Source organism: Gobio gobio (assembly GCF_949357685.1).
Source record: "Gobio gobio genome assembly, chromosome: 12".
In the NCBI taxonomy this organism is placed as follows: Eukaryota; Metazoa; Chordata; class Actinopteri; order Cypriniformes; family Gobionidae; genus Gobio; species Gobio gobio.
Window position 1 is genome coordinate 31090012 of NC_137105.1, and position 27296 is coordinate 31117307.

The 27296-nt window shown below is 35.7% G+C and overlaps 1 protein-coding gene across 1 annotated transcript in view; it reads right to left on the reverse strand.

Moving 5' to 3' along the window:
• cnksr3 (cnksr family member 3) overlaps nucleotides 1-24100 on the reverse strand; it is a 37806-nt gene extending 13706 nt beyond the window's left edge. The window contains exons 1-5 of the mRNA XM_079831574.1: nucleotides 23754-24100; nucleotides 11542-11705; nucleotides 4869-5071; nucleotides 3443-3530; nucleotides 1549-1590 (exon numbers count right to left, since the gene is read on the reverse strand). Coding sequence (XP_079687700.1) covers nucleotides 1549-1590; nucleotides 3443-3530; nucleotides 4869-5071; nucleotides 11542-11705; nucleotides 23754-23805 — 549 coding nt within the window. The 5' untranslated portion in view covers nucleotides 23806-24100. The remainder of the gene's footprint in view (nucleotides 1-1548; nucleotides 1591-3442; nucleotides 3531-4868; nucleotides 5072-11541; nucleotides 11706-23753) is intronic.
• Nucleotides 24101-27296: the final 3196 nt, after the last annotated feature.

The following is a 27296-nucleotide window of genomic DNA, read 5'->3' on the forward strand; positions in this document are numbered from 1 at the left end:
GGAGTAATGTAGAAAATAGTGAATGAGGGTATAGGGGGCGAATTCGAACACCATCGTACCACAGGACTCCATTGCAGCTTTCATTTGCCAAGGACCGCCCAAAAGGACATCTGACCGACATGCAAAGCAACCAATAATTAAGTCGATGTCCCTACGATAACAGACCACAGGCTTCTAATAAATAATTTATTCAACAACATTGTGCAAGTTTACTGCAACAATGGCGGGTGGAACTTCGCATACTTTTGAAAATCCAGCATTAAGTTGATAAGTTGTCACAGTTGTAAACGTGACGACTTTCTTCTTCTATGAGGGGGTGTGGAGTCACAACATCTTTGTTTCCAGGAGGAGCGTTAACAAACACGACACACACGTCTCTCGGAAATCCCGGATAATTTAACCAATCAGATGATGGCCCTGTCCCAAATATGGCACCCTAAACACTCGCAGTCTTCCTACGAGTCCGCACCTATGGTCCGCACTTCCATGACATAACGCCGCTTTGACTGTCGAGAAGATGCTTGAGGGCGCATATCGATCACAAAGGGGGCTCTCATGGACTTAAAGGACAAGCGCACACGGCACACACCGAAAGTGTATATGAAGTGTGCCATTTGGGACAGGGAACTCCCAGTGTTTCCCATTTTGTGTGCCGTATGCATTGGCCGTAGGCAATGTTTTATTACGTTGGTGTATATTTCACGGCAGTTGGAAAATGAAATGTCCGATGAGTGACACTTGAAAATAACATACCACCTACACGAAACCTAAACAGTAGTGTTAACAAAATCAATCGTAAGATAAAACACACTTTCTAAAGCAACCATGCCATTATAGCTACCTTTTACATGTTTTTTGTGACTTTTGTCTCACAGAACCCATACCCAAGCGCTCCTCATCCCAAGTGCAGTGCTGTATCAGGTGAACTACTGAGCAAGTTTACTATGTCAGAAAAGACATACATATGGAGCTGATAATATGGAGCAAATGGCAAATTAAATTGAATCATGCACCATGGTAAAAGTGTCCTGAGGGCATAAGATAGTACTACACAAGGAACCTCATGAAAATAATTCTTTATTAATAAATAATCTGCCCCTGTAATCCCAAAAGAATCAAATTAAATATTATTTTTCATGGATTATTGATTTCACTTGCTCACTGCATATTAAGCTAAAGTAGGAGGATGTATTTTAACATTTATTCAAGTGCAATGCCTTGCCCATAGCCTTCCAGTGCGAGTGTAAATGCAATTTATGCTTGTTATTACAAACTGTCGAAATTATTTTATTGCATCCGGAACATTCCTTTGATGGAGACTGCGAGATACTCTTATCTACCACAGAATCCTCCAGTGGTTCCTGAGGAAAAATCTCAACCGAACAATAGGGTTGCATCTCCACACATACAATGAACCCAAATGCATCACAGATAACAGCTGAATCTCTGACCTGAGAGAAGTTTGCATGCCTGAATAATGTTGCTGCCTCAGGGGAAATCATAAATATACTGTGTGTAAAACGGCTGACAGCAAGACTTTCTACTTACCACTTCTAATATCTTCTCCTCCATTTCAAACACTGTGCAGTCCTGCAATTAAAAAGGGAGGATTCGCATGAGACGACACGTTATGTTGAGTTCCCACAGGAAAATATGGAATGGTAAACATGAAATCAAAATACCAAAGAAAGTATTTAAGAAATGTAATATAAGAATTCGAAATCTGGAATGTGCTGAAAAGATGGAGAATGGCCTATCGCCTGTGTTTAATCATGATTTAAAGACAAGTTTGATGGGATAATTGCCGCAGAGTTTGGATTTTGGTGCTTGAGAGCTGTGAGACTATGAAGAGCAAAAACAGAGCCGAGACATCGATCACAGTTATGAGTCGCCCATCCCCACTGAGACAGCCTCAGTAAAACCATATGTTTCTCTGTGCTTCAGGAGACATCTGTGTAAAGAGTTCATAAAGACATACCATAATACACTACTGTTCAACAGTTCTGTTTTTTAAGAAATTGTGGTCACATGACATTGATCATCTGACATTTATAATCTTGCAAATGACTACATCTATTTTAATGAAATGTTGTATTCTTTAAATGTTTTGTATTTCAAAGAATCCTCCTAACGCCGAGTGTACAGGCTGTGTAACAAAAATGCAATTGAAAAGTCTCGAGAAGTGGTCAATAAATTTTTTAAATGGGTCATGACATGAGAAATCTAACTTGCCTTGATCTTTTGACATATAAGAGGTCTTTGAACCTAAACATCCGGCAAGTTTAATAGCTTAAAATGTCCTCCTGATTGTAAACAAAGCATTTATTCAATCAAGCTCCAAAAAATAGTTATACATACCAGTGTCCACTGGTATTTAGTCGCTTAATGGATGATATTTGACTACACTGGATGTGAGCTTCGTGTCAAAAGGAAATAAAACCCATTATAATGACTCACGGTGTCTACACTGGATGCAGTATACTAATGTGCGTTCAGTTCCTGACAGACTCCACGCGCTTGAGTCTGCCAAAAACAGGACACATGGAAAAATGAAAGCATGTTCGCTTTGACCCGTCCAATTTAAACAGCTCATTTACTAATTTAGAGGCTTCAAAAAGATCACATCGTCAGAAACAAATGGATGGTTAATTTTAATGGCATCCTGGATCGCATCATAGAATTAAATGTTTGTTCGGAGCATTTTGTTTTGTAAAAGAGGCACAGTGTAATGAGTTCGCAAAAATAAACTTTTGTTGACAGATGAAGCAGTCGGCAGGGTTATTTTAGTATCATTGATATACTATTATAATTTTGTTAATATTTTAAATAAGATTTTTATACATATATATATGTTTTATTTTTATTTTTTTCTCTCTCTTTTAAGAACATTTTAAAGGAATTTTAAAATGGTATCAATTTTGTTGTGTGTTTTGTCTATATAGTATTTATTCGTTTTTATTTATTAGTTTTGGTTAATTTACTTGTAGTTGTTTTACTGCTTCAACAATGAGAAACACTTCTTGACTTGGCAACTAGCGGAAATAAAATACGTTCTTTAACGTTTTTTAATTTTTTATTTGTTTCAGTTAACATTACATTCAAGTAAAGAAAAAAAAAATTTATGGTTGCGGTTTTAGTTTTAGTTAACGTTAATTACCTTGGTAAAATGTGCATTACATTTAATAATACTTTATTTACAAAAAAAGAAAGTCTGCACTCGATAAAGACTGACTAATTAAATTATAATAAAACATTATAAAATAAAAATGTTTCTATTTCAAACATAAGTAATTCTAATTTGTAACATGAATAATGTTTTTGATTGTATTTTTGACTGGTTTAATGCAAACTTGGTGACTGAAGGTATGTGACCATTAATAGTGAAGTGAATGCCTGCAGAACTTTGACTAGGAGATGAATTATCATTAACACGTTAACAAACCTTCTGGACAGTTGTGGTCAGTTCAAGACAGAGCTGAATGATCTTGTTCTTGGTTGAGGCGAAATCACTGATTCCTGTGAGGGGAGTCCTGCAGACAAAGAGAACAGACGTGTAACTCATCCAAATGCTCATGAGGTGATCAAATGTTTGTGAATTCTGGTATGTGTCGTTTCAAGCCCAAACATGCAGTGTAGTATATATGTATGTGTGTGTCTATATCCCAGCAGTCTGTATGACGTCACAAGGAAAGATTTAAGGTGTTTTGACTCAGCACAAAACCAAAACAATAGTTGGTGAGACAGCTGCCAGTAAAAATGAGACATTGAAGTTAAAAACCCTGTCAATGACCCCTGTACTACAATTCATATCTAGTAAGAAAATACTAGCGAACTAGCAAATTGTTGTTCTGAATATGTTCTAAAATGCTTCCTAAATTTACATTTTGCTTGTGGGTTCACTGACAATGTTCAGTTTAGTAGAGCGTCATTTAAACGTTAGCATAACATTCTTGAAAATGATTTTTCTCAACCTATTCAGTTGTTGTTATTACTTAAAAAATCTAATTCACATTTGAAAAAAATGTTGGACAAACCTTTTCTCTTAACACTGTGAGAACTTTGAAGGCTAATGACATTATGTCAATGGACCTCATTGACTTCCACAGTATGAATAAAAACAATTATCAAAATATCTTCTTTTGTGTTCAGCAGAAGAAAGAAATTCATACAGGATTAAGGAGGGATTAAGTTAAGGGGGGATGAATTTTCATTTTTGAGTAAACTATCCCTTTAACATTGTGAAAATGCAAATTGTTTATGAATAACACGATTATGATGTTCTATTTATGTTAATTTAAGAATATTTGTTCCTAACATTTACACATTCTTTGCATAACATTAGCTAAAACTGTTGGAATGTTAGAAACGTTAGCACAACATTCCTAAAAACATTCTCTCAATGTAATTTGTCAACTCCGCTACCATCTCTAAAATAAAAAAATGAAAAAATATTTAATATTTAAATGAATATAGATTGAAGTACATTCCAAAAAAATGTAACACCTACCTAATTTAAAACGTTATTTTAAGAACATTTGTTCCGAATGCAAGGATTTGTTCTGAAAGAAATTGTGTGTGTGTGTGTGTGTGTGTGTGTGTGTGTGTGTGTGTGTGTGTGTGTGTGTGTGTGTGTGTGTGTGTGTGTGTGTGTACGTGTGTGTGCGTGTGTGTGTGTGTGTGTGTGTGTGTGTGTGTGTGTGTGTGTGTGTGTGTGTGTGTGTGTGTGTGTGTGTGTGTGTGTGTGTGTGTGTGTGTGTGTGTGTGTGTGTACGTGTGTGTGTGTGTGTGTGTGTGTGTGTGTGTGTGTGTGTGTGTGTGTGTGTGTGTGTGTGTGTGTGCGTGTGTGTGTGTGTGTAAATCTCACATACCTGTCAAGCCAGGCCAGCATGCCCTTGGCAGCCCCTATCAGCTCCACCACAGCGGTGAGGAACACGTTAGGTGGTTTGTTTGAACTTCCTCCATCATAAGAAGGATTTTTCCTCCGTTCTGACGCACAGTTGTGCAAGTTATTGGATGCTGCTCGCATCTGACCTACTAGAGTCTTCAAGTTATCAGTCTCCACACCACAGTTCTGCAAAGAGAACAAAAATTTCTCACATTAGTCTTTTTACATCAAACTAGATTTGTCCATTTTGGCATTTTCTAAAGAAAGTGGCGCTTTTCCATATAATGGATTATAAAAATAATCCACACACTTTTTTTGCTTTTTTGACTTACTTAAGTAGGACCTGAGTACATCTTACAGTTTATAATTTCATAATGATATGTTTTTTAATTGTTTTTGGAATATGGTTATATACCACTGAATGTACTGACAAGCATTTATGGTAACTGAAATATACTTTAATGTCATCTTATTGAAACTTGTACGTCAATAACACACTTGTAATGATGAAGTTGCAGTTTAGTGTATATATTAACATAAATATAATTTTAAAAAACACCATAGTTAAAATTAGTTAAACATCGGAATAAGCATGAGAAAATATTAAAACAAAGTGAAACTTTTTTTTAAATTCAACATTATTAAAAAATGCACTTTTTATAAGAGCACTTAAGTTTGTTAAGAAACAGCAGTACGGCTTTATTTTAATGTCCCTATTACATATACATACTATAGTAACAATAAAAGAAAATTATGCATAATTTTAAGCAATTAAACACAAACCAAACTTATCCTAACTCTATAGTAAATACATGTTGTTAATTAATATTGTTCAGTACTCAATTGTATAATTACACTGTAACAACGGCACCATAAAATAAAGTATACTGAATAACTGAAATGGTCATGAAAGTGTATCCTTTTAAAGTATGCTTAAGTGGCCTTTTATTTCATTAATATTATATTATTTGCAAGAACAGTTTATACACAAGGGACTTTTTCTTCTGTGTAATTTTACAGTAATGTTTGTTTACCATTTTATTGTCATGGCTGAAGTTTATAACTTAGATTTAGCGGTTTGTTCGAATTCCACACTATAACTATAAGCTATAGTCATGCTAGTGGTACCACTAATAAATACCTAGCTTATCAAGTGCTAAAGCACTTCCCATTTGTTTATCTTTCACTTTAGTGATATGAAATGTGAAGTATCTGGTATTTGTAATGCCATGTGACAGTGGCTACAGCGCATGGGTCATTCTCACAACCTTTCCAGCTAAAAATCCCATCACATTCCACTGCACTGGTCAGAGTCGACGCATGAACATGGTCACTGCCCGACTTCAAAAGAATTCCAGAAAGTCGTTTCTAGACCCAGCCAGACACTGACCGACAGAATGTTTGCATGGATTTGAGGTCTGCCAAAAAGTGCGCTGACTTTGGCCTAGTCAGTGACAACAACAGGTGTTTGAGAGATATATTGAAGGGATAGTTCACCCAAAAATTAAAATTACCCCATGATTTACTCACCCTCAAGTCATCCTAGGTGTATATGACATTCTTCTTTCAGACAAATATAATCAGAGTTATATTAAAAAATGCCCTGGCTCTTCCAAGCATTATAATGGCAGCCCAAAGTTTTAAGCCCAAAAAAGTGTATCCATCCATTATAAAAGTAATCCACACAGCTCCGGGGGGTTAATAAAGGCCTTCTGAAGTGAATTGAATCGAAGTGAAATATCTAGCCTTCAGCGGACCACCTTCCGTATTCAACTTATGGAAAAAGCGCAACTGGCACAACGATAAAGTTGGATGTAGCGTAAGCGTTTTGACCTGCGAGAGGCGTTACACTTTCTTCGTAAGTTTAATACAGAAGGCTGTCCGCCGGAAGCTAGATATTTTACTTTATAAAGTTTTAAATATGGGTATTTTTCTTACACAAACCCATCGATTCATTTCTGAAGGCATTTATTAACCCCCAGCCGTGTGGAGCACTTTTATAATTTTTTATAAACTTTTATAATGAATGGATGGACTTTTTGGGGCTTCAAATTTTGGGCTTCCATTATAATGCTTGGATTACCCAGGAATTTTTTTTAATATAACTCTGATTATATTTGTCTGAAAGAAGAATGTCATATACACCTAGGATGACTTGAGGGTGAGTAAATTATGGGATAATTTCATTTTTGGGTGAACTATCCCTTTAACCTGCACTGAGTTATAATCGGAATGATACAGGTGCTCTTCTGGAATCTTCCCCTGTTGTTTTTGTATTATGATGAAGCTTTAGCTATGATGAGTTCATGATGTCAGAATTCTTAAAGCAATGATAAAGGGTAATCCATTCTCCAGATATTCATTTCATGCTGCCCCCCTCAAAGATGAGGAGAAATAACTGTGCTAGAAATTAGCCGAACAAGCAGAATCTCCCCTGGACCACAGACAAAAATGTGTTTAATGTTGAACGAGTTCAATGTAAGTAACATAAAGTGTTATGTATGTGGCAATGTTAATGTATTTGGTATTGGCAGACCGGATCTGCTGCACTGCTGCTGCAAAGCAAGTATGGACTTGCTATTGCTATAACAAATACACAGATATGCTGCTGTGAGCATGTATATATGATACTGCTGCCTAAATAGACATACACAAATCCCGTAGCAGATCTAGGCAGGTGGAGCTGGGGGAGGTGGACGTTTCGTGAGGAACTCTGAGGAGCGCAATCCAGGACTAGCCTACAGCAAACACTGAACCAGACAATTACATTTTTTTAATTTAAATGTTGTAATGATGTAAATGCTTGCAGACTGCATGTAAATGACCTATCTAGAGTTTTATGACTGAACTATTCCTACCAAGCTATCAGTTAACTCAGTGGCGTTTTGCATCAATGTACAATGCGTCTTGATATGCCAGTGTTGCATGTGCGCAAACATGAATGAGATTTTGAGAGCAAATGACAAAATGTTTCCTAATAGTTCAATAGGGGAACTATTCCTTCAAAATTCATGGGGTGTGTCATTATCGAGACAGATGTGGGGTGTCCAGAGGTATAAATGCAGCATAAATACAGACACCAAAATACATGAGAGAAATAAATGAGATGAACAGATACAGAAGGAGCTGAAAGAATAGATTATAAGACAAAGATTTTAAAGTAAGCTTAAAGAACCATGGTACTTTCCTGCAGTGGAACTGAGCCAGAGAGAGTTAGGGAGTTTAGCACGTCCTTAACGCTTATGAAAGCTATTTTTAAAAATAACCAAAGACCTAACAGATACAAAGCACTAAGATGAGGCTGAGTCAATCCGCTCGGCGGAAACTACTGGAACAATGGCTTGACATATTTTCCTGCACTAGCTTACTGTGTGTTTGTCTGTATATGAGAGAGCTGGGCGGGGGGCTTTCTGACAGGTGGGTGGGTCACATCTGTTTCCTGCTCTCCAGGAGATATCTTCCAGAACATTCTACCCAGGAGTGCTATAGCTGGCCTCTCACAAAGTCAACACTGCAATGTCTATTCCAGCCTTCATGCAACAGTTCCTCTGTGGTTCTCTGCCCACAACTGCTTAGAACATAGTGACGCTTAATTATAAACGGAAAACTGTAAAATGTTTCTCAACAACATCCTTGTGCCACCCGGTCTAACAGGTAGAGCTCCAACATACAACATCAGACCACAAACCTTCCTTTTACTCTTTGCTGCAGGCATATTCTTACAAAGAAACACACCTTTTGTGCAATTATGGAGGGATGTAAAGGATTAGTTCACCCACTGTTTTCATTTGCTCACCCTTATGTGGTTCCAAACATATAATAATCAAACTCCAAAGAAACACCATAAAATAACGATCCACCGATATTGTAATGATCATGTTTTGTTTAGTTCATCATGTTCTGTTTCATTGTCTTGTTCGGTTTTGTTTCTAGTCATGGGCTGCGTCCGAAATCACATACTCTCTTGAGTAGGTACTTATTTTGAATAGTCATTACTTCACAACCGCTAAAACAGTATGTTCTATATGTGTGTAGTATGTATTCATCAACATTTGCCATGTTGTCATTATCATGTGACCTACCAGCGTCAGCCTCACTTTCATTCACAAATCTTCTCCTGTGGCCTCATGGGATAGTAAAGGTAGGTCATAGGTACTTTTAGGAGTACTGTAAATTCGGACATACTTTTTTTGTCACATACTCACACATAAGTATGCAATTTCAGAAGCAGCCATGGTTTTCCTTTTCAGTTTTGCCTGAGTTCTCGTTCATTCATTAGTTGTCATGGTTCCTGATTAGTTCAAACCTGTTCTCTGCTCCATTGATTATCTTTCCTAGTGTATTTAAGCCCTCATCTTGCGTTTATGTTTATGGTGGTTATGTTTTTCTCTTCTGTATTTATAAAAATGGTTCCAGATTGTTTCATTTCCATCATGCATCGTCTTTTGGATTAAGCTATAGCTCACTATTAAAGTTATTAGTAATATTAATGATATTATTATATTAAAGTTCTATACTATTTTGTCTATTACTATTTTAACAAAACATTTTTTAGTTTCCTTGACAAGATTTTTTAAGTTCAAAAGACTACCTGAAATTATTCAAAATTTATTGTACTTTATTGTAATTTATTGTATTTATTATACCAAAATTATTTAAGTTGACTTTAATTGGATCAAATTAGTTGAGTTAACTTAAAAAGTTGAGTGCGGTAGGTTGCCTTATTTTTTTAAGTTAGCTCAACTTTTTTTTTACAGTGTAGGTACCACATTATTTCGATGGTCCGCTTTAGATATTTCACTAACTATAACTTGTACATGTCAACGAACACTCATTAGTGTATTAGTAGACTGTTAGGTTAGGGTTCGGGTTAGTAGAATAAGTTGACATGTAGTTGCAATGTTACTTATTGTCAGTAGAATGTCTGTTGGAGCATCAAAATATAGTGTTCACAGATATTCAGAAGACACTAATACTCTAATGAGAGTTAGTTGAAATGTAGTTGCAAAGTTACTTAAAGTTAGTAGCTAAAGTGGACCATTGAAATAAAATGACCTGTATGACCTGCATTTCTTTCCTTTGTGGAGCACAAAAAATGGTAGTATGGTGTACTATATTGGTTATTGTCGATATTAAAGAGTTTGGACCCACTTTATATTTGGTGGCCTTAGCTACTATGTACTAACATTTAAATTAATAATTTGATACAATGCACTTATTGTGTACATACATGTTTTTACATTGTACTGTTTTTCATTGTACATGTTTTTACATTGTACATTAAAAAATTGACCTGCTTGTAATTACATCTGTAATTAATTTATTTAGTTAAATTTATAATTACACTGTCGACACTTCCTTTACACCTAACCCTACCCTTAAACTTACCCATAACACCACACCTGTCCCTAACTTTACCAGTATCCCACCTCAATATCAGCAAAAGTGTTTTGCAATATAATATGAACACCATCAGAACATTGTACTTATTTTTTTATGTAAGTACATAGTAGTTAAGAATTTGGATACATGACTTCATGATTTTTGGGTGAACTTTCCCTTTAAGTCACATTTAATGGTGCTACATATAAGCTTCCTTATTGAAAGTACCAATTGAACGTACAAACAAACTGTCCAGAAAAATTTAGATTTGAGAACAGAAAGTTTCTCATCAGTTTCTCTTCATGGTGCAGTCTCCTATTATAATGTCATGTGTCAGTCTCCTGTGCTGAAAGAGTGGTCTCTGAATGGACACAGTGGACACTGTTTGTTCCAACTGACCCTCCCTATTCATATCCACCACAATGTTGGGACAGCGCGGCAGCTAGCACTGGTTCTGCGATAAGAATCAGCACTGCCTACAACTTTGGGTTTGCTAACACACAAAAACACACACATCCTCAATTTAATATAGGCAGAATGTTCCTCTAGTCCACCATGTGTTTTTAAGGTGCACTTTCTGGTCATTAATACTGTCTGAGAGGGGGGGGGGGAAGATAGCGGGGGAAGTCAAGAGGAAATTTAGGGAAGGAAGCGAGAGCGAACAGCTGATCGGAATGCCTGGGAAATCTCTGCTTTCCTGTTCATGGCAGTCTCCACCTATAACACAGCTCATGCTGGGGAGAAAGTTCTCTTTGAATGTTAAATGAGGCCATTTGTGTCTGAATGTTAAGCTACTTGTGTTCAAACAGTTCTTTATGTGGCCCGATTAACAGTAAAATACGGTCATTTTAGAGTCATATGAGTCATTAGGCTCTTCAGAAGAAAAAAAATTGTGCTTGGCTATGGCCACTTTGGCAATGCTTGAAGTAGCACACTGCAATAGTGCTATTTCTGTAGCAATGTTTCCTGCATCGCTGGCTACAACCATAGCTTAACCACTTTAGTCCAATTCACAAACAAATGACGATCCTTTTAATAAAAAAATTGAGCCCTGTTATGTTGAAGGGCACAGGTAAATTTGACATTTATTATAATGGGTTTATGTGAAGATTGTTTTAAGTTCACTTAAATTAAAAGTTGTTATATTTTTTAAAGCCTATGTTCAAATTGATAGCACTAATATATATGATTGGACAAGATCTCTCTGAGAATTGGATGTGCAGTAGCAAAAGGGCATCTGATTGGACAAGCTGTTGGGAAGATAATGTACTGACCAATGCACAGAGGAGATCCACAGCCTCCAATATCAGCTCCTGATGACCGACACGGGTCACCGCCAGCTCCTCCAAATCCTGATGCGAAATCTTTAGAAGCTGCTCTCCATCGATCTTCTCTCTCTCGAAGTTAAGAACATACTGCTGGAGACTGTCGTCCAGTCCTGAGAGACAGACAGAAAGTGAGAATGAGGGAGACAGAACACAAAGAAACTCTTTCAGGGAGAGAGTGTGTATGTGCACGTGTTTTGACACCACAAGTGTCTAAGCAAACATTGAGACGTTGAACCAATATGAGACATTTGCACTAGCCTGAAGAGTCTCGCTCCTCAGTGTTTCTCATGTACAAGTGCCAGTTAGCTGATCTGAGATCAGATAATTGTAATATAGGAGTAAACAAAGCAAGTTCACACCACTGTCCTGTCGTTTACGTGCCTGAACTCCATGTGTGTGAGAAAATGCAGCCATGCTGTCATTACTTCCACAAACACAATCGGCACATGAGTTGGGCCTGACAGACGGCACAGTATGTTGCTGAAGAACGATGTCTCCTGGCAACTTTTCATGTGATTTCCCAGAAAAAATAATGTCAATACAACCCTTTCACATGATCTCATCTACAGCTGAAATGAGAAGAAAAATTACCAACTCAAATTATTCCAACATATATAAGAGTTGGCATAAATGGGTGAATATCACAATCCTTTCAAGACCAAGCCCGGGCCATATTTCACCTTAAAGTCAAAACGACAGTAATACGAAATTATATTTTATATTAATAATAAATAAGAAAATTATATATAATAAGATAGAAATAATTAAATATATACATACATAAAACATATTGTATAATATAAAGAGCCTTTTTCGTTTCATTATTTTAATGACAATTAACCACATTTCCTCCCTAAATTCACACTTATAACTGTAATGCAAAAACTAAGACTTATGTAAAGTGTTCATCATTGTGTGTTAGATGCTGATTTCAATTAAATATAGTATACAATAGTATTAAAGTCATTAGAATCATTGTTAAAAATAATTAGAATTACAAAAACAAATCAAAATGCAAAATATACAGATAAAAAATACGCAATGGTGTCCACTGACCTGTGCGCAAATTCCATCATAAGGAATTTTCTTACCAACTGAGCAATTCATGCTTGAAATACCACGTCATGTTTAATTTAATTGCGACTTTAATCAAATTAATCGTCATACTGTGCGATTAATTTGATTAAAGTTTGATTGACAGCTCTAGTCACAATGCAAAATGATTGTAAGAAAACTGTAAAAAAGTTTCTTTGTTGTAACTAAAGACTATTAAAATACATTTTCACAAGAAAATTTTATTTCAGTCTTTCTAATTCAAAATGTCATGTTTAATTCAGTGTTACTAGCCAATTATTTGTAGTTATTTGTTTAATAGCAATTTCTGAGTGAAAATCATTTCAAAATAAATCCTACACAATTTTTTTATTTTTTTTATTTTGCAGAGTAGGCTTCATTTTCATTTATTTTCTTTATGCATTTTATGCAAAAACATATATATTTTCTTTAGGTCACACTTTAGATTATGGGCCAATTCTCACTATTACCTATGTAACAACTATTTTGCCTAAAAAAAGCGTATTAATGCTTATTAATAGTAGTTAGTAAGGTAGTTGTTAAGTTTAGGTATTGGGTAGGATTAAGTGATGCAGAATACGGCATTTATATGTGCTTTATAAGTAAATACACAGCCAATATCCTAGTAATATGAATGCTAATAATTAGAATTTGTGTGTTACTATTCTTTTTATATTGGAGAGAAATGACATGGACATGTTTTGATAAGTTTCATCCTTATTTTACCCATTTGAATGCATTTCACTGGAAGGCTAAAGTCTTACAGTACTGTGCAAACCAAGTCTGGAGAAGAAGAAAAAAAGCTTTTCGGACCTCAGTATTAGCTGAAACTCTTGCCTGAAGCAGGGGAGGTGAGCTCAAAACAGCCTTCTGTCCACTGTTTGCGTGACTGCAGTATGAAAAGTGGCTCTTTGTGGGGGGTAGACGCCCCTTTTAAAATCAAAGAGAAAGTGAGAAAAGGAGGCAAAGAGGGGTCAAAGGGCAAAGTTAGGGACTCCTGAATACCCTCCACCCTCAACGCCCCTACTGAGAGACAACAGCTGCATTTTCTGAGCTCAAAAAGAGAGACACAGTGTCAATGGAACCGGCAGAGAAAAGCTGCCACATACGAGAAAGAGTCAGCAATAATGGTCCACCGATGTAGTGAGAGCAAACTAACTTCAGCTTTTGTTACCTCTTATTCTCAGGGTATTTCTGTGTTAAAGTAATCTGGCAAAGCTAAAGGGATGCAGGCATGTGCCGTTCAGTGTGATTGACATGCACATTTGGTGATGAAGAGTTGCTGTGCTGTGTGGATGTCTGTAAACTGGTGAAATGGTAGGTTGAAAAAGGCAGGTTAAGTTTCTGACAGGGATAAAATCTCCAAATCAGAATAATTTTGAAAGAAGTCTCTTATGCTCACTCACCAAGGCTGCATTTATTTGATGGAAAATACAGTAAAACAGTAATATACTGAAATATTACTAGAATTTTCAGTTTTCTATTTGACTATATTTTAAAATGTAATTTATTCCAGTGATGGAAAAGCTGAATTTTCAGCAGCAATTACTCCAGTCTTTAGTGTCACAGACTCAATCTATTTTCTATTTCCAGCTCCACCAATCTTAGAGGTTTGACATTCTCACGGTTCATAAGAGAAAGTTGAAGAAAACAGAAGATGAAAGTGGATGTCTTTGGGTGGAGATCTGTTTACATGAGCACATGCTCTGCGTGCCTTCAAATCAAGCATTAAAAGAACAGTTAACCCCCCCAAAAAATATTAAGATCCAAAAAGGACCATAAAATTCGTCTTCTGAAGCCACAATAGCTTTGAGTGAGTTATTCACTGACAATGCCACAGCATGTCATATCAATCTAAATAAGGATGAGTATGATAAAATAATGTAGTTTTGAGGCAAACTAATAAGTACAAGCTACCATCAAAATATATCCGTTGAAAGCTGACCAAAATAAAACTCCTCAAGAAGGTTCCCTATGACAACAAATTCTAATCTTGTTTAGTAAAATGCCTCAGATATAAACACTTACCCTGTTTGGAATATTTAGAAGAGATAATAATGTTCACAGTAGAGTATCTCATGCAGGAATCTTGAAAAAGTTGGCTATTAATGCATGAGGTCTTTCATACGGTGCTACATTGTGGGAAACAGCAAAGACTTTATACAAAGATGATGCACTCATATTAAAATGAATGGGAGAATGCGCAATGCAAATATGGCAGAATAAGTCCCGCCTTCTATGTTAAAGAGCCAATTGCTGAATGGTAAAATCTTCACGTCACTGTGGTTGCCGTTAGAAGCTATTTGAGCATAAAAAACAACATTTATGAGACAGTTGTTTTAAGATTTCAGTGGTGATTTCAAATATGAAACGTAATCGTAAGCTTGATGAACAGCTTTGGAGAATTTTATGTGTCTATTCAAAGAATTGTATGTGTCTATTCTATTCAAAAAAGCAACTAACCCACTTTTCATCAAAATAAAAGCACTAAAATTCAGAGATTTGGTAGAACTTAAAACTGCACAAATTATGTATAAAATATATAATTAACAATTATCAAAAAGTATCCAAGGGTTGTTACAAATGAGAGAGAGCAAGTAATATCTGAGAGGACATTTGGTATTACAAAGTAAAACTATAAGAACAAATGTTAAGAATCACTGCATTACAGCCAAAGGAGTTCATTTGTGGAATAACTGAAGTGAAGAGATGAAAACATGTCCAACAATGAGTAATTTTAAGAGAATATTTAAAATGAAGATATTGAAGGGATATGAAAAGGAAAAGGAGATGTTAGTATCGTATACTGACCATATGTTTTTGGGATTATATAAAAAGTCTAGTTTGGTTGGGTTTTATTGGGTGTAATATAGATAAATGGAAAAGAAGATGATGGAAATGTGTATACGTACTGTAGTTATGAATGTATGCATCTGTGTAATATGTGAATATAAGCACTGGAAGTAGATATATAGTGTATGTTTATGTAAATATGTAAAGCAACGATTCTATTTGTGTTAATTAAGGGAAAAAGAGATAAGGGGGGGGGGTAGGACTAGAAAAGTTTTTTGAACTTCTTCCTACTCCTTTTTGAACATGGGAAATTGTTTAGTTTTTTCTATTTGAAGTACTTAATTCTTTATAATAATTTTGGAAGTGTGTATAGAGAAGTGTATGTTCTTTTTTATTTGGTATTTTTAATTATATTGTAAGTATGTAGGAATGTATGATTTAGGTACATACATATTCTCTTCCTGTTATTCTTATTTTTTTTAAACATGTTCAGATAAAACACTCAATCAATCAATAGGAACTGCACTTGCATGACAGAAATAGCAGCCCGAGAGGAATTTCAAAGATGGCCGCAGAGTGAAATGACTTGCCTTAAAGGGACTTTGGACACTGCAAAGCCCCCTAATCGTATCCACCCCACTCACTTCAAATGACTAACAAGCTTAAAAGCGCCGTATTAGAGAGCCGAGGCACCTGAGTTTCACTTACAAATGAGAGAGTAGAGTGTCTCTGTTTCCTCCATGGCCTGTCTTCCCCCCCCCCCAGTCCCCTGTGCCGATGGAGTCTCTCATTAACAGAGCTGGCCTGCTTCCCATGAGAGACTGGCGCTGAGAAAGTCAGCTTGTGTACCAAAGGCAGTAGCAGTGTGTATTTCCAAAGCTTTCCTACTGAGCCTTTGGAGACCTGAAGAATGTTTATTGTTCTCCGTGTGCGACTGAAACACTTCCAAGATTCCGAAACGGTCCGGAACGTTACTCTTCCACTCCATATCTAGGCTTGCATGAATCACACATCATTCCATTTTTACCCTTTAGTAGAAGTCTAAGAAGGGAAATATGCAAACAAAATATTTTCACCTAAAACAAAGCATGCATCACACTGAGGACTTGACACACTGCTAGAATGACGTCAAGTGGATCCACAAATATCTTAATTTCAAAAGCAAATGTATTGATTTGTATCACAACCACTTAGTACTTCCAGTTACCGCGTAGTAATAAGTTTTATCCTGCACGTTAACCTTCCATTTAATCCCAATTCAAATGCCTTCCTGGTTGGAAATCCAAGCTATATTTGCATTAGACAGCACAACAGTATTACAATCCAGTATTACTCCAATGGAGTATTACTCCAGCAGCACTTTTCCCTGTAGTTCAGAAACAGGGAAAAGTGGATGTTGGACATTCATCTAATGTTTTTTAAATGTCATTAGGCCTACTTGTTTGTTCAGAGCATATTCAAATGTAACATTCCCATAATGTTTTAAAATTGATAAAATTGAATGTTTCCTTAGCATTCGCATGACCAAGTAGAAAAAAAACTGGAGTTTTAAACCTTCAGATAACATTTAGAAATAACTTTTTTATAACCTAATGGGGTTGCGAACAACTCTCGTTCTTTGCTTTTTTCAGTTAAATTTTATAACTCCCCAACAAGCAATAGCCGTCATTTCCCCGTCTCTGTTAATTAAAGACCCGATATAGTCCGGCCATGAGTAACCCACTTCTAGTCAAAATAACCTTGAATTCTTGACGTTTTTGCCAAAATAACTTGCGAGATGTATGATATTCCATCATGTAAGCAAAGTCAACAGTGATTACAAGGTGTTTGGTCTCATTTCTTTGACATGTTCATGTTCTAGATGACTAGTCTATTCTTGACCTATGGTTAGACGTCTAGTACATTTTTCACTGACAGCCCAAATTTTGCCTAGACTTCAGGGCTGTGTTTGGACGGCTATTAGATGTCTTTTAAATGCAAAATTGCTTGCTGGGTCAGTGCACTAACTTAGCACACCGCTAGTTGTTTAGCCTCGTAGCTCAGCCTATAGTAAACCTATGCAAATGTTCAGTTAAATTTCTATAATTTCTATATAAATTACATTTGTTTGATCAGGCATGTGGTCTAAGGCAGACTCGACTGAATTATTGCTCACTGTCTTGCAAAGCTAAAACTGCCTTCACTTAGTTGCAAACAAGTATCCTTTGGAATGATGTAGAGCCACTGTCAATCCTGCTTTTTAGCAATAAATAGCACAAAGCTTTTCACTGTCAATACAGACTATTCTGCTTGGCTGGCCTTGTCATTTACAAGCGTATATTGTTTAGCTAGCCTTCACTACAGTCAGCTCATCACTGTGGACACGTGCTTAGTTGTCTGAGCTGTGAATAAGTGAAGTTTGGCACACATTCCACAGCTTGGGGGGTCAATAGAGGGAATTTGCTCCGCCCCTCCTCACCCACTAAAAACAAGTGTGCGCATGGAAAGCAAGAGTGGATGAAAGAAACATTTGGTGCATTTAGTGTCCCTTTCAATGGTGACGTGTCATCAGTCTTTTCCATCGGCAGGAGATGAGGGACTTGTAACAAAGGCAGTATTGGGGGGTGGGGGAGAGAAAAGGATGGAAAAGAGAATCCATCTAGACCCTCCAGACCTCAACATAGCCGGCTGTCTTGCTGTTCCTGAAGCTCTGCTTGTGTTTTCTGGGGTAATTCCAGCAGTGATATAACAGCTTCCTGTTTGAGAGAGTTTGAGCTCATTGATACTCAATTATCCTGATGGTGCCTGAATAATACTATTGAATAGGGATACTCTCTTTTGTAATGGTCATTTAATGAAACACAGGATTTATTTTTACATGCTAAATGGTTAGCCAATAGAGTGATGCAGGTATGATATCACTTTGTAGGCCAAAACGCGGAAGCGAGTTAGCATTTTAGCACTTCCGGTTCCCTCGTACCGAAGTCAATAGGTTTTTTTTGAATGGGGTTTTGGTTAAATGGCTGAAATAACGTATGTGGTGAACACAAGCTCAAGACACTTTCACGTTTTGTTCTACGGTGTATAATACATCAGTATTACCCCACTCGTGACTTTTTGAAGCTGTTATGTCTTGAAAAAGGCGGTTGCTAACAAGTGGCGAAATGTGACTACAGAGGCTGTTGGGGAGATTAAAGGTCATCACGCCGAAAAGGTAAACTCGGTCCGCTTTTACAACCTTATTATGCTCATATTGTGCTCTTATAAACTAGTTTAACTCAAACGTTCTGGGAAAATGTTTTTAGATAAACATTGAAAGAGTTGTCGGAAGCTTAGTGATAATGACGTTGAAATCGCAGGACCGTGGTGCAGTCCGTTTATAGTCAACCTTTAGCTTTTACTTCTGTTGACTGCGTTTAGGCTTCAACATTCATGAAAGTTGTGTTCATCTGTGATAATTATCTTGGTGGACAAAACGTGTAAGTATCATAAACTTTTGTTGATCGCAGAGCTTGTTTTTGCGATAATCCAAAAGCCTATGGGAAAATCCTATTTTCCTGTTTTTGACGAGGGAACCAGTGCGATGCTAACTACCGTTTGGCCTACAAAGTGACGTCATACCTGTACCACTCTATTATGATGGAAGTCATTTACATACATAAGTCTTAAAGGTGCAGCAACACAATCTAAAATTATGACGCAAAATACCATGGCCCCTTTAAACACCAATTAAGTTAACAGGTGCTAATCCATAAACAAGTGAAAACCAGAGTCAGGTTATGAGAGCTGAGCAGATCAGTCAGAGTACAGCAGCTTGCTAATAACTCATCTTAAGTAAGTCATCACCTGCTGTAAGCAGCTGCAAGTCAAGCCGAGGCATTTCTCTCAGCAGTTACATGTGCCACGGGAATGAAATAAGCTACATGAACTTGGAATGAACTGGGATGGACAGACAGACAGACAAACAGACAGACAGACAGACAGAAAGATAGATAGACAGACAGACAGATAGACAGACAGACAGACTGACAGACAGACAGTTTGGGACTTGTCTGCCAGGACAACTGTCACCTATGTCCTTACTGATTGGGGGGGCGGAGCTAAAGTATGTTTGTGTCTGCATGTGTATGAGTCAGAGTCAATATTGCTAACAAAGGCGAAACTGCCGTCTCCGCCTGATACACAAACAGTCCAACCGCAGTCACGCAACTCACTCATGTGTGACAATATGGACGAGTCCCAAAAGCACCTACAACACGACGATGAGTCTGTGATAATGTGATGATGTCAGAAAGGTGTGGCCAGGATGTACAGAGGATATTTAATCACTAAAAGGAAAAACATGTCCTCTTGTATTGAGTGAAGTATGTCAGTCTGGTGGAATATGCGGGCGTGTTACTGCACGATTCCCTCCGATAGCAGATAACAACTTCAGGCAATGTGGCATAGTTTCAGACGAATGCATTTCTCCACCTGATTCATTTGAATGGCATATACTGGATGGGTTATTCATATGCAATATGTGTTACAGTAGCCTATGTGAAAGCAGTGCTTTTTATATTTAGCTGAGGGGACTTGCAAACATATTTGTATTCCTAAGTCCAAAAGTCATTGAAACTCCAATCACGTTTTGCTAATTATCAACTCATTTTCTGCAGATTGCTTCAAAAGCAAACAATTTCATAGGTAATAAAACACATTCCACGGTGCAGTAATCAGAGACCTGCCGACAAGAGCAGTGTGTGGACAGTTGGTGTAGCATAAGGTAAATAGTCAGTAACGGTTAAGGCTGGTAGTTTTTAGAACCTTCAGGATTCAAATGTAAACACAATGCCATGCTTGAGTCCTGGATCTGTGATGTTTGCGGATTCGCTGGGAAACCATATATATAAACTGGTCTAGGATCAGCTACCAAACTATAGCTTTATACTGTATACTATATAGCTATATAAAATGTTGTTATTATTAAATTTTATTTTACGTACACACTAGCATTAAGATTTTTGGATTTTTTTTTTAAAGAAATTTATATTTTATTCAGCAAGGACACATTAAATAAAAATCAGAGTGACAGTAAAGACTTCTATTTCAAATAATTGCTGTTCCTTTGCACTTTCTATTCATCAAAGGATCCTGAAAATACATCACAGTTTCCACAGAAATATTAAGCTGCACAGCTGTTTTCAACTGTGAATAAGAAATGTTGTATTTGAGCACAAAATCTGCATTTTACTATGATTTCTGAAGGATCATGTGACACTGAAGACTAGAGTAATGATGCTGAAAATTCAGCTTTGGTCACAGAAATAATACAAATATATTAAATAATAAAAATAATAAAATAGAAAACATTTATTTTCAATTGTAATAATATTTCACTGTATTTTTGATCAAATATGTGGCCATGGTGAGATTAAACAACATTAAACAATTGTACCAACCCTAAACTTTTGAACGGTATTATAATGATATATTAATCATATTGTTTATTAATTTATCAAATTACTTTCAATAGCTGATTATTAGAATTTGCTAATATGATGATTCAATTGCATTATTGTGGCAGCACTAAATATATAAAAAGTGGCTTCAAATATAATAATTTGTTTGTTTTATTTTACACCACTGAACATAAGTTCTGGCCAAGACAGCAGTCTATCTGCAATCGAGTCACAAGCCGGTTTTTCGTAAGCCTCATTTGCATAATCACTGATTGTTATCCACGGTGGTTGTGTAATTTCTAGGGTTCATTTAAACTAAAATGACTAATTAAATAAGAAGGCAGTGGTGAAAGAGTATTGATTTCAATTAGTTTTCTATGGAAATAAACCTTTTTTTCTAAGTGAACCTTAATTTTGCACACTATTTTCTCAAAATTCACTTAAAAATATGTGTTTGTTGTTATCCATTGACAAGAATGTCAAGGTATTTGTTCAAGGCAACTAATTACAATAGTGTGCAACAGTTGGTTTCCGGAAGTAAAAACACCATTTATTTTCTCCATAGGGAAATTGATTTTGAACTATAACTTATAAACCGTTAAAGACCTGTTGTGATCTCCAAGCTTGTTAATCAATGATATTTTGCTTCCGCTGAAGCCGTCAGCCTGCATTATTTCAGCTTATTTTTTTAGATAATCATGTTGAACAGTTTGTGGTATTAAACTGTTACCCATGATGCTGTACAAAAAAATCACACCAATCAGAATCGAAAAAAGCAACATGCTCCGAAATATCTCTTTAGCTCCGCCCACTCCCATGAAGCACTACAATAAACTTAACGTATATTGTTTTTGTTACATATATAATCAACATTTTAAAAGCATAGTTTTATATTTCTTCATTGTTTTTAATTCAGTTATGCTGCTATATTGTAGTTCTTTCCCTCACTGAAGCCGTTAAGTTCACATTCTTGCACCCTTGCATTGTCGTCCGCCTTTCAATTTTGTTTTTGCTTCACCTCAAAGTTTGTAGTTTTGTGATTCATCTTGTAGCTGCTTGGCTTGGTTCGTCGCTTTAACAAATATCATTTTTTAATCTCTATGGGGAAAATGAAAGGAAAAAATACCTAAATCAATGCCACTGAAAAGGGGGGCAGGCACTGGTGCACTCTATTATCAGCCAATGCTGATAAATATATAGAACTATATGTCTGCTTTCATCCAGTCAGTTTAATGATGGCAGTTGATCTTAGATCAGTGCTTTAAGACATAGAGACCCGAGTAATACATCACATCTGTTGACTTCTGCATTGTCTGAGGCAGCTTTTATTGTCTCGAACTGGCGTCAGGAGACATACGCTAGCCCTTCATTAGCACCAAAGGCCAACTTTTACCCAGAGTCTGAACAGCAGGTTTAGGGCCTTTAAGGTAGCTCAGTTTATAATTAGATGCATCTGCTGAAAAGTTCTCTCCATTTAGAAGTGTGAGAAATGGTTTGGACCAAAACCATCTCCGAATTCTTTCACATCTCATGGCCAGACATTTCTGGTTAGCAGAGAATTATAGGTGTTTCATATTGTGGTGGACCTTGACCCTTTACTCAAGGTCTCTGCTAAGTGAACGTTTTTTATGTTTTTATGTTGTTTCAGGCAGTTGGAGATGGAGAGCAAGTATGTATAGTACTGTAATACGTGCATCCTACAAAAAATTGCAAGATGTACAGAATTAAACAAGGATGCAGAGAAGTATTTGGTCAGAGACACATGGCATTCATAACATCTGTTGTAATAACCTCATCAGCCTCTCACTATTTCTAACTATGGACTTCATATCTGCTACAACTTTAACAGCAACTGAGATGGAAAGCAGTCTAAATAGCAAAATAATACCATAATGATGTATAATATCTTTTACTATTGAAATGATAAGTGCTAAGCAAGAAAACAACATTCACATCCAAATGACCAACCACAACATGTCCAACCTACACACAATAATTTGCTTATGCAAATAAAGTATTGACTCTTCAATGGTATAATAAACAGGGAGTGAAAATTTCCACTCCTGCTATATTTTTGATAAATTAAAGTGGTCTATTATTAGAAAGTTCGGCCTATACTGGAATGTTTAGTCACCAAAACTAACAACAGTTATTTTAAAAATACCACCTGATATTGTATTATTTGCAGTGAATAATTAATGTAAGGGTGCATAATGATAATATAATGCTTATAGGACTCAAAACAATCCTTTATAACTATTTAAACATTTAAATTATTGTATCACAAAACTGTAAACAACACTCTAAAATGGTCATCAATATGATCTCTTCTGTTATTTGTTTTCAGATATGAATGGTCTGACAGAAGACTTTTCAAGTTTCATGTCAGAGTTTCGATCATGCTTTGGGAGGAATATATAAACATTTGAGTTTCTGTGTTTGGTTAAGGATGTAGGCTATATATTGCCCTTACAAACATTAACCATAGTAGTTTCTGACTGAAATTTATATTGTAATATTTAAATATTCAATGTATCAAACAATATATAGCATATATATATATATATATATATATATATATATATATATATATATATATATATATATATATATATATATATATATATATATATATATATATATATATAAAGAATGTATTTACCTTATTTACTACAAAATAAGAGAGATATCAAGAAAAACTTATGACGATGTTTGAATGACATCTTTTTTTTTTTTTTTTTTTTAACACGTATTGTAGGCTGATGTAAACTTACCGGTACATTTTAACTATTTAAAGTTAATCAGTTATTATGGAACTATGTATTATATTAAATGGGTTTAAATTCGAAAACCAAGTCATTTAGCTCGTACCTCTGATCCAGTCAACAACCTGAGTCGGTGTCCACTTGGTTATCGGCTCCATTCTGCTGTTCAGATGTTCAGAAAGCTTCGGCCAAGTTCTCAAAAGTGAAATAAAGTTTCCCACGCTACACTTGAGCGTCCTTTTTCATGTCTAACAACTGAACACTGATGATCTGATCACAGGAACAGCACTGAAGCTCTACCACAGACCGAAACTTAACAGAGAGAGAGAGAGAGAGAGAGAGAGAGAGAGAGAGAGAGAGAGAGAGAGAGAGAGAGAGAGAGAGAGAGAGAGAGAGAGAGAGAGAGAGAGAGAGAGAGAGAGAGAGAGAGCGCGGGTGGATCATGTTACACTCACAGGTCAAATTTATATCGCTGCTAAATCGTCTGTATATGGGGCAGTGAGGGTCAAACACGTGACTCGCCATTTCATGTGAGAAACTTTATTCCCAAACATCTGAGGTCAATGTAAGCCTTATTTCTCAAACACGATATTTAAGCTGCATACAGGCACATAGGTTCGTTCGGCAAGATGTTGCTTAATATTTTTGTGTAAATCGTACATATTTGTATATGTACATTTTTAAGCATTCTAAAGAGCAGGATTTTTTTGTCTTTGCAATGTCAGCTATTGAAAGTATTTGTTTCTTTATATATGATGCTCATAACAAAATTAATTAAAAAAACACAATTCATAAATAAAATATAACTTTTTATTAAGTTAAATAAAAATATTTATTTCTTTTAAAATATATTTTTCATTTATTTAAAATAGAACATTATATTAAAATGTAATTTATTTATTAATATTATCAGATGTCTCAACTGCACCTTGCATTTCTCACATAGGTTATTGCCTAACATCCATTTTTATATATATAAATGCAATTTTTTTTTTTTTTTTACGATATCCTGGGAGCTAAAAACAGGTAAACATTTCCTTTATGTTCATATAACACTTATAATAAAGTAACTTGTGAATGGAAATGGTTTGAGTATTTGTGTTCGAGGTTTACCTGTGAAAGTCATTTATTTTCTAACACGCACCGCCCTCTACTGGCCAGTATTTAGAATCAGAATCAGAATCAGAATCAGAAAGAGCTTTATTAATTGACCTTGGTATTCAAGCTTCCAGTACACACATATAAATATAACAAGGCACATAATAACATTTAAGAATAAAAAAAAAAACACAAATAGGTTTAGTCAAAATAAACATTTACAGATAATAAACATATTTACAGTATTGTGAAAAATAATATGACTAAATAGGACTGAATTAATTTACAAGGATATTGCACAAAAAAGTGGAGAATTGCACTTGGAAGGCATTTAACGGTTCAAGAGGGAAATGGTCTGTGGGAAGAAACTGTTCCTGTGCCTATAGTGATCTGAGGCACCGTCCGGACGGCAACAGTTCAAACAGGTTGTGACCGGGGTGAGTGGAGTCTGGAATAGTCCTGGAGGGTCCGGACAGCGGACAAATGGAAAACCTCCCTATGATCAGTCATCATGTCAAAAAAACATTCTTTCTTACTTTCTAAGAATCATGCATGTGAATTACCCTTGAATTCATTAATCATCATCTGTATGTAAATGCATATTTTTGTTTCATAGCAACAATGTCAAAACTTAGTTTACTGTACATTTATTACAGTATTCAGATTTCTGCTTCAGACCTAATTTACATTCTCATTCTGCCTAAATTATTATGCAACTTCATGCAATAAAAGATTTTGTACTTTCTTTAGTTTGAGTTATTTTAGTACTTCAACATAAACTAAACGAAAAATGACAAATGCTGAAATAAAATGTGTTTAAGTTTCTTTTATATTTTATTTCCGTTAATGTTTATTTCAAGTAATGAAAACGTTTTTTTATGGTTTTAGTTTTAGTTATCGATAATAACCGACCGTGACTCATAACATCAACATTTGAGAATTCAGCTGTATGGACTTATGGTAATCACTTACTGAAAACTAGCAAGGTGCTTTATTATAACATATAAAACATATTTAATTTGGCTTTTGATCATCTTCATAAACAAAATGAAAAAAAGTAGTGAATAAAGAACTACTGAATAAAAATAATAATAATAAAAAAATACACTGCTTGGCCAAAAAAAAAGTCGCTGTTAGGATTTAAATAGGCAAATGCTTAAAGAGTCTATAATTGGATCATTATTGCAGTGATTATTATGTTTCTAGCATGTTTGATGCACCTCTTGATGGAAATAAATGTTATGTTATTTTTATGTTAAATGAGTCAAGCGCTCTGTAAAGTCTCCTCCAGCACATCCCAAAGACTTTCAATAAATTTAAAGGGTTTATTTCTGGAAAACATCCTCCGATGACGCAAATATTGTCATTTTGCGTCATCTGAGGATTTTTTGGCTAGAGACTAGAGACTACACCCATAGAAGGAGCTGTTCCGCATGTTATCAACCCGCCCACAGCGGAGGGATCTCACTCACAGAATGTAAATGCACACGGCCTCGGATCGGGCACTAGTAGTGGGAAGTTCGGATCATTTTACTGACTCGGATCTTTGAGTCTCGTTCAGCAAAATGAACTAATCTTTTTTCGAGTCATTTCGTTCATTTCAGAAAAATATAATTAAAATGACATGTTAAATAGCCCAACCCATCTAGTACTTATGAAAATGTTGATTACATTTGTAAAACTAAATAAAAATAAACTATAGGGTACTGCAACCAAAGCCAAATGATAAGAAACTGAAACGTTTAATTAATTGATTAGTTGTTGGGTCAGGCTATTGCAGTCTAACTCTGTTAGTTCACCTCACCTCCTGATCCAAGACATTCTTTCTTTTGCAACTTCATATTTATCACGTTTGTTCTCCGCCTCTCGTGTCTTCGAACTCCTCGAGACGTTAGCTGTCGACTCGTCTGTGTCTGATTCTGATCTGGGGCTGGGCCGGGCCATGTGACACAGGTCCGGGAACAGAATGATTAGTTCATCTTTCGAGTCTCGGGTTTGAGTCTTTCGTTCTTCCTGTCAGTCCCATAGAGTCTATGCTGTCAGTAACAGAAACAGAAAAGATTAGTTCTTACGAGTCTTTCGGGTTTGACGTTTGAGTCATTCGTTCTTTTGCCACGTGACTTGTCACGGTATTGAACACTAGTTCACAACCTTTTTACTAACAAGCACGTAGTTATTATTATTTATTTTTTTATATATATATTTAATTCTCAGTTAATATCAGACATAAACAAATATGGGAAATATATTGACTATTCAAGTCTAACATCACAAATTCAAGTCAATTAGACTATTACTCGTTTTGAATCATATAGCACAAACACACACACACATACATATATACACACACATATATATATATATATATATATATATATATATATATATATATATATATATATATATATATATATATATACATACATATATATACACACACACACATATATATATATATATATATATATATATATATATATATATATATATATATATGTGTGTGTGTAATATGTTTTTGTATAGGTGCTATAGGCCTATAAGCTAAGTTACA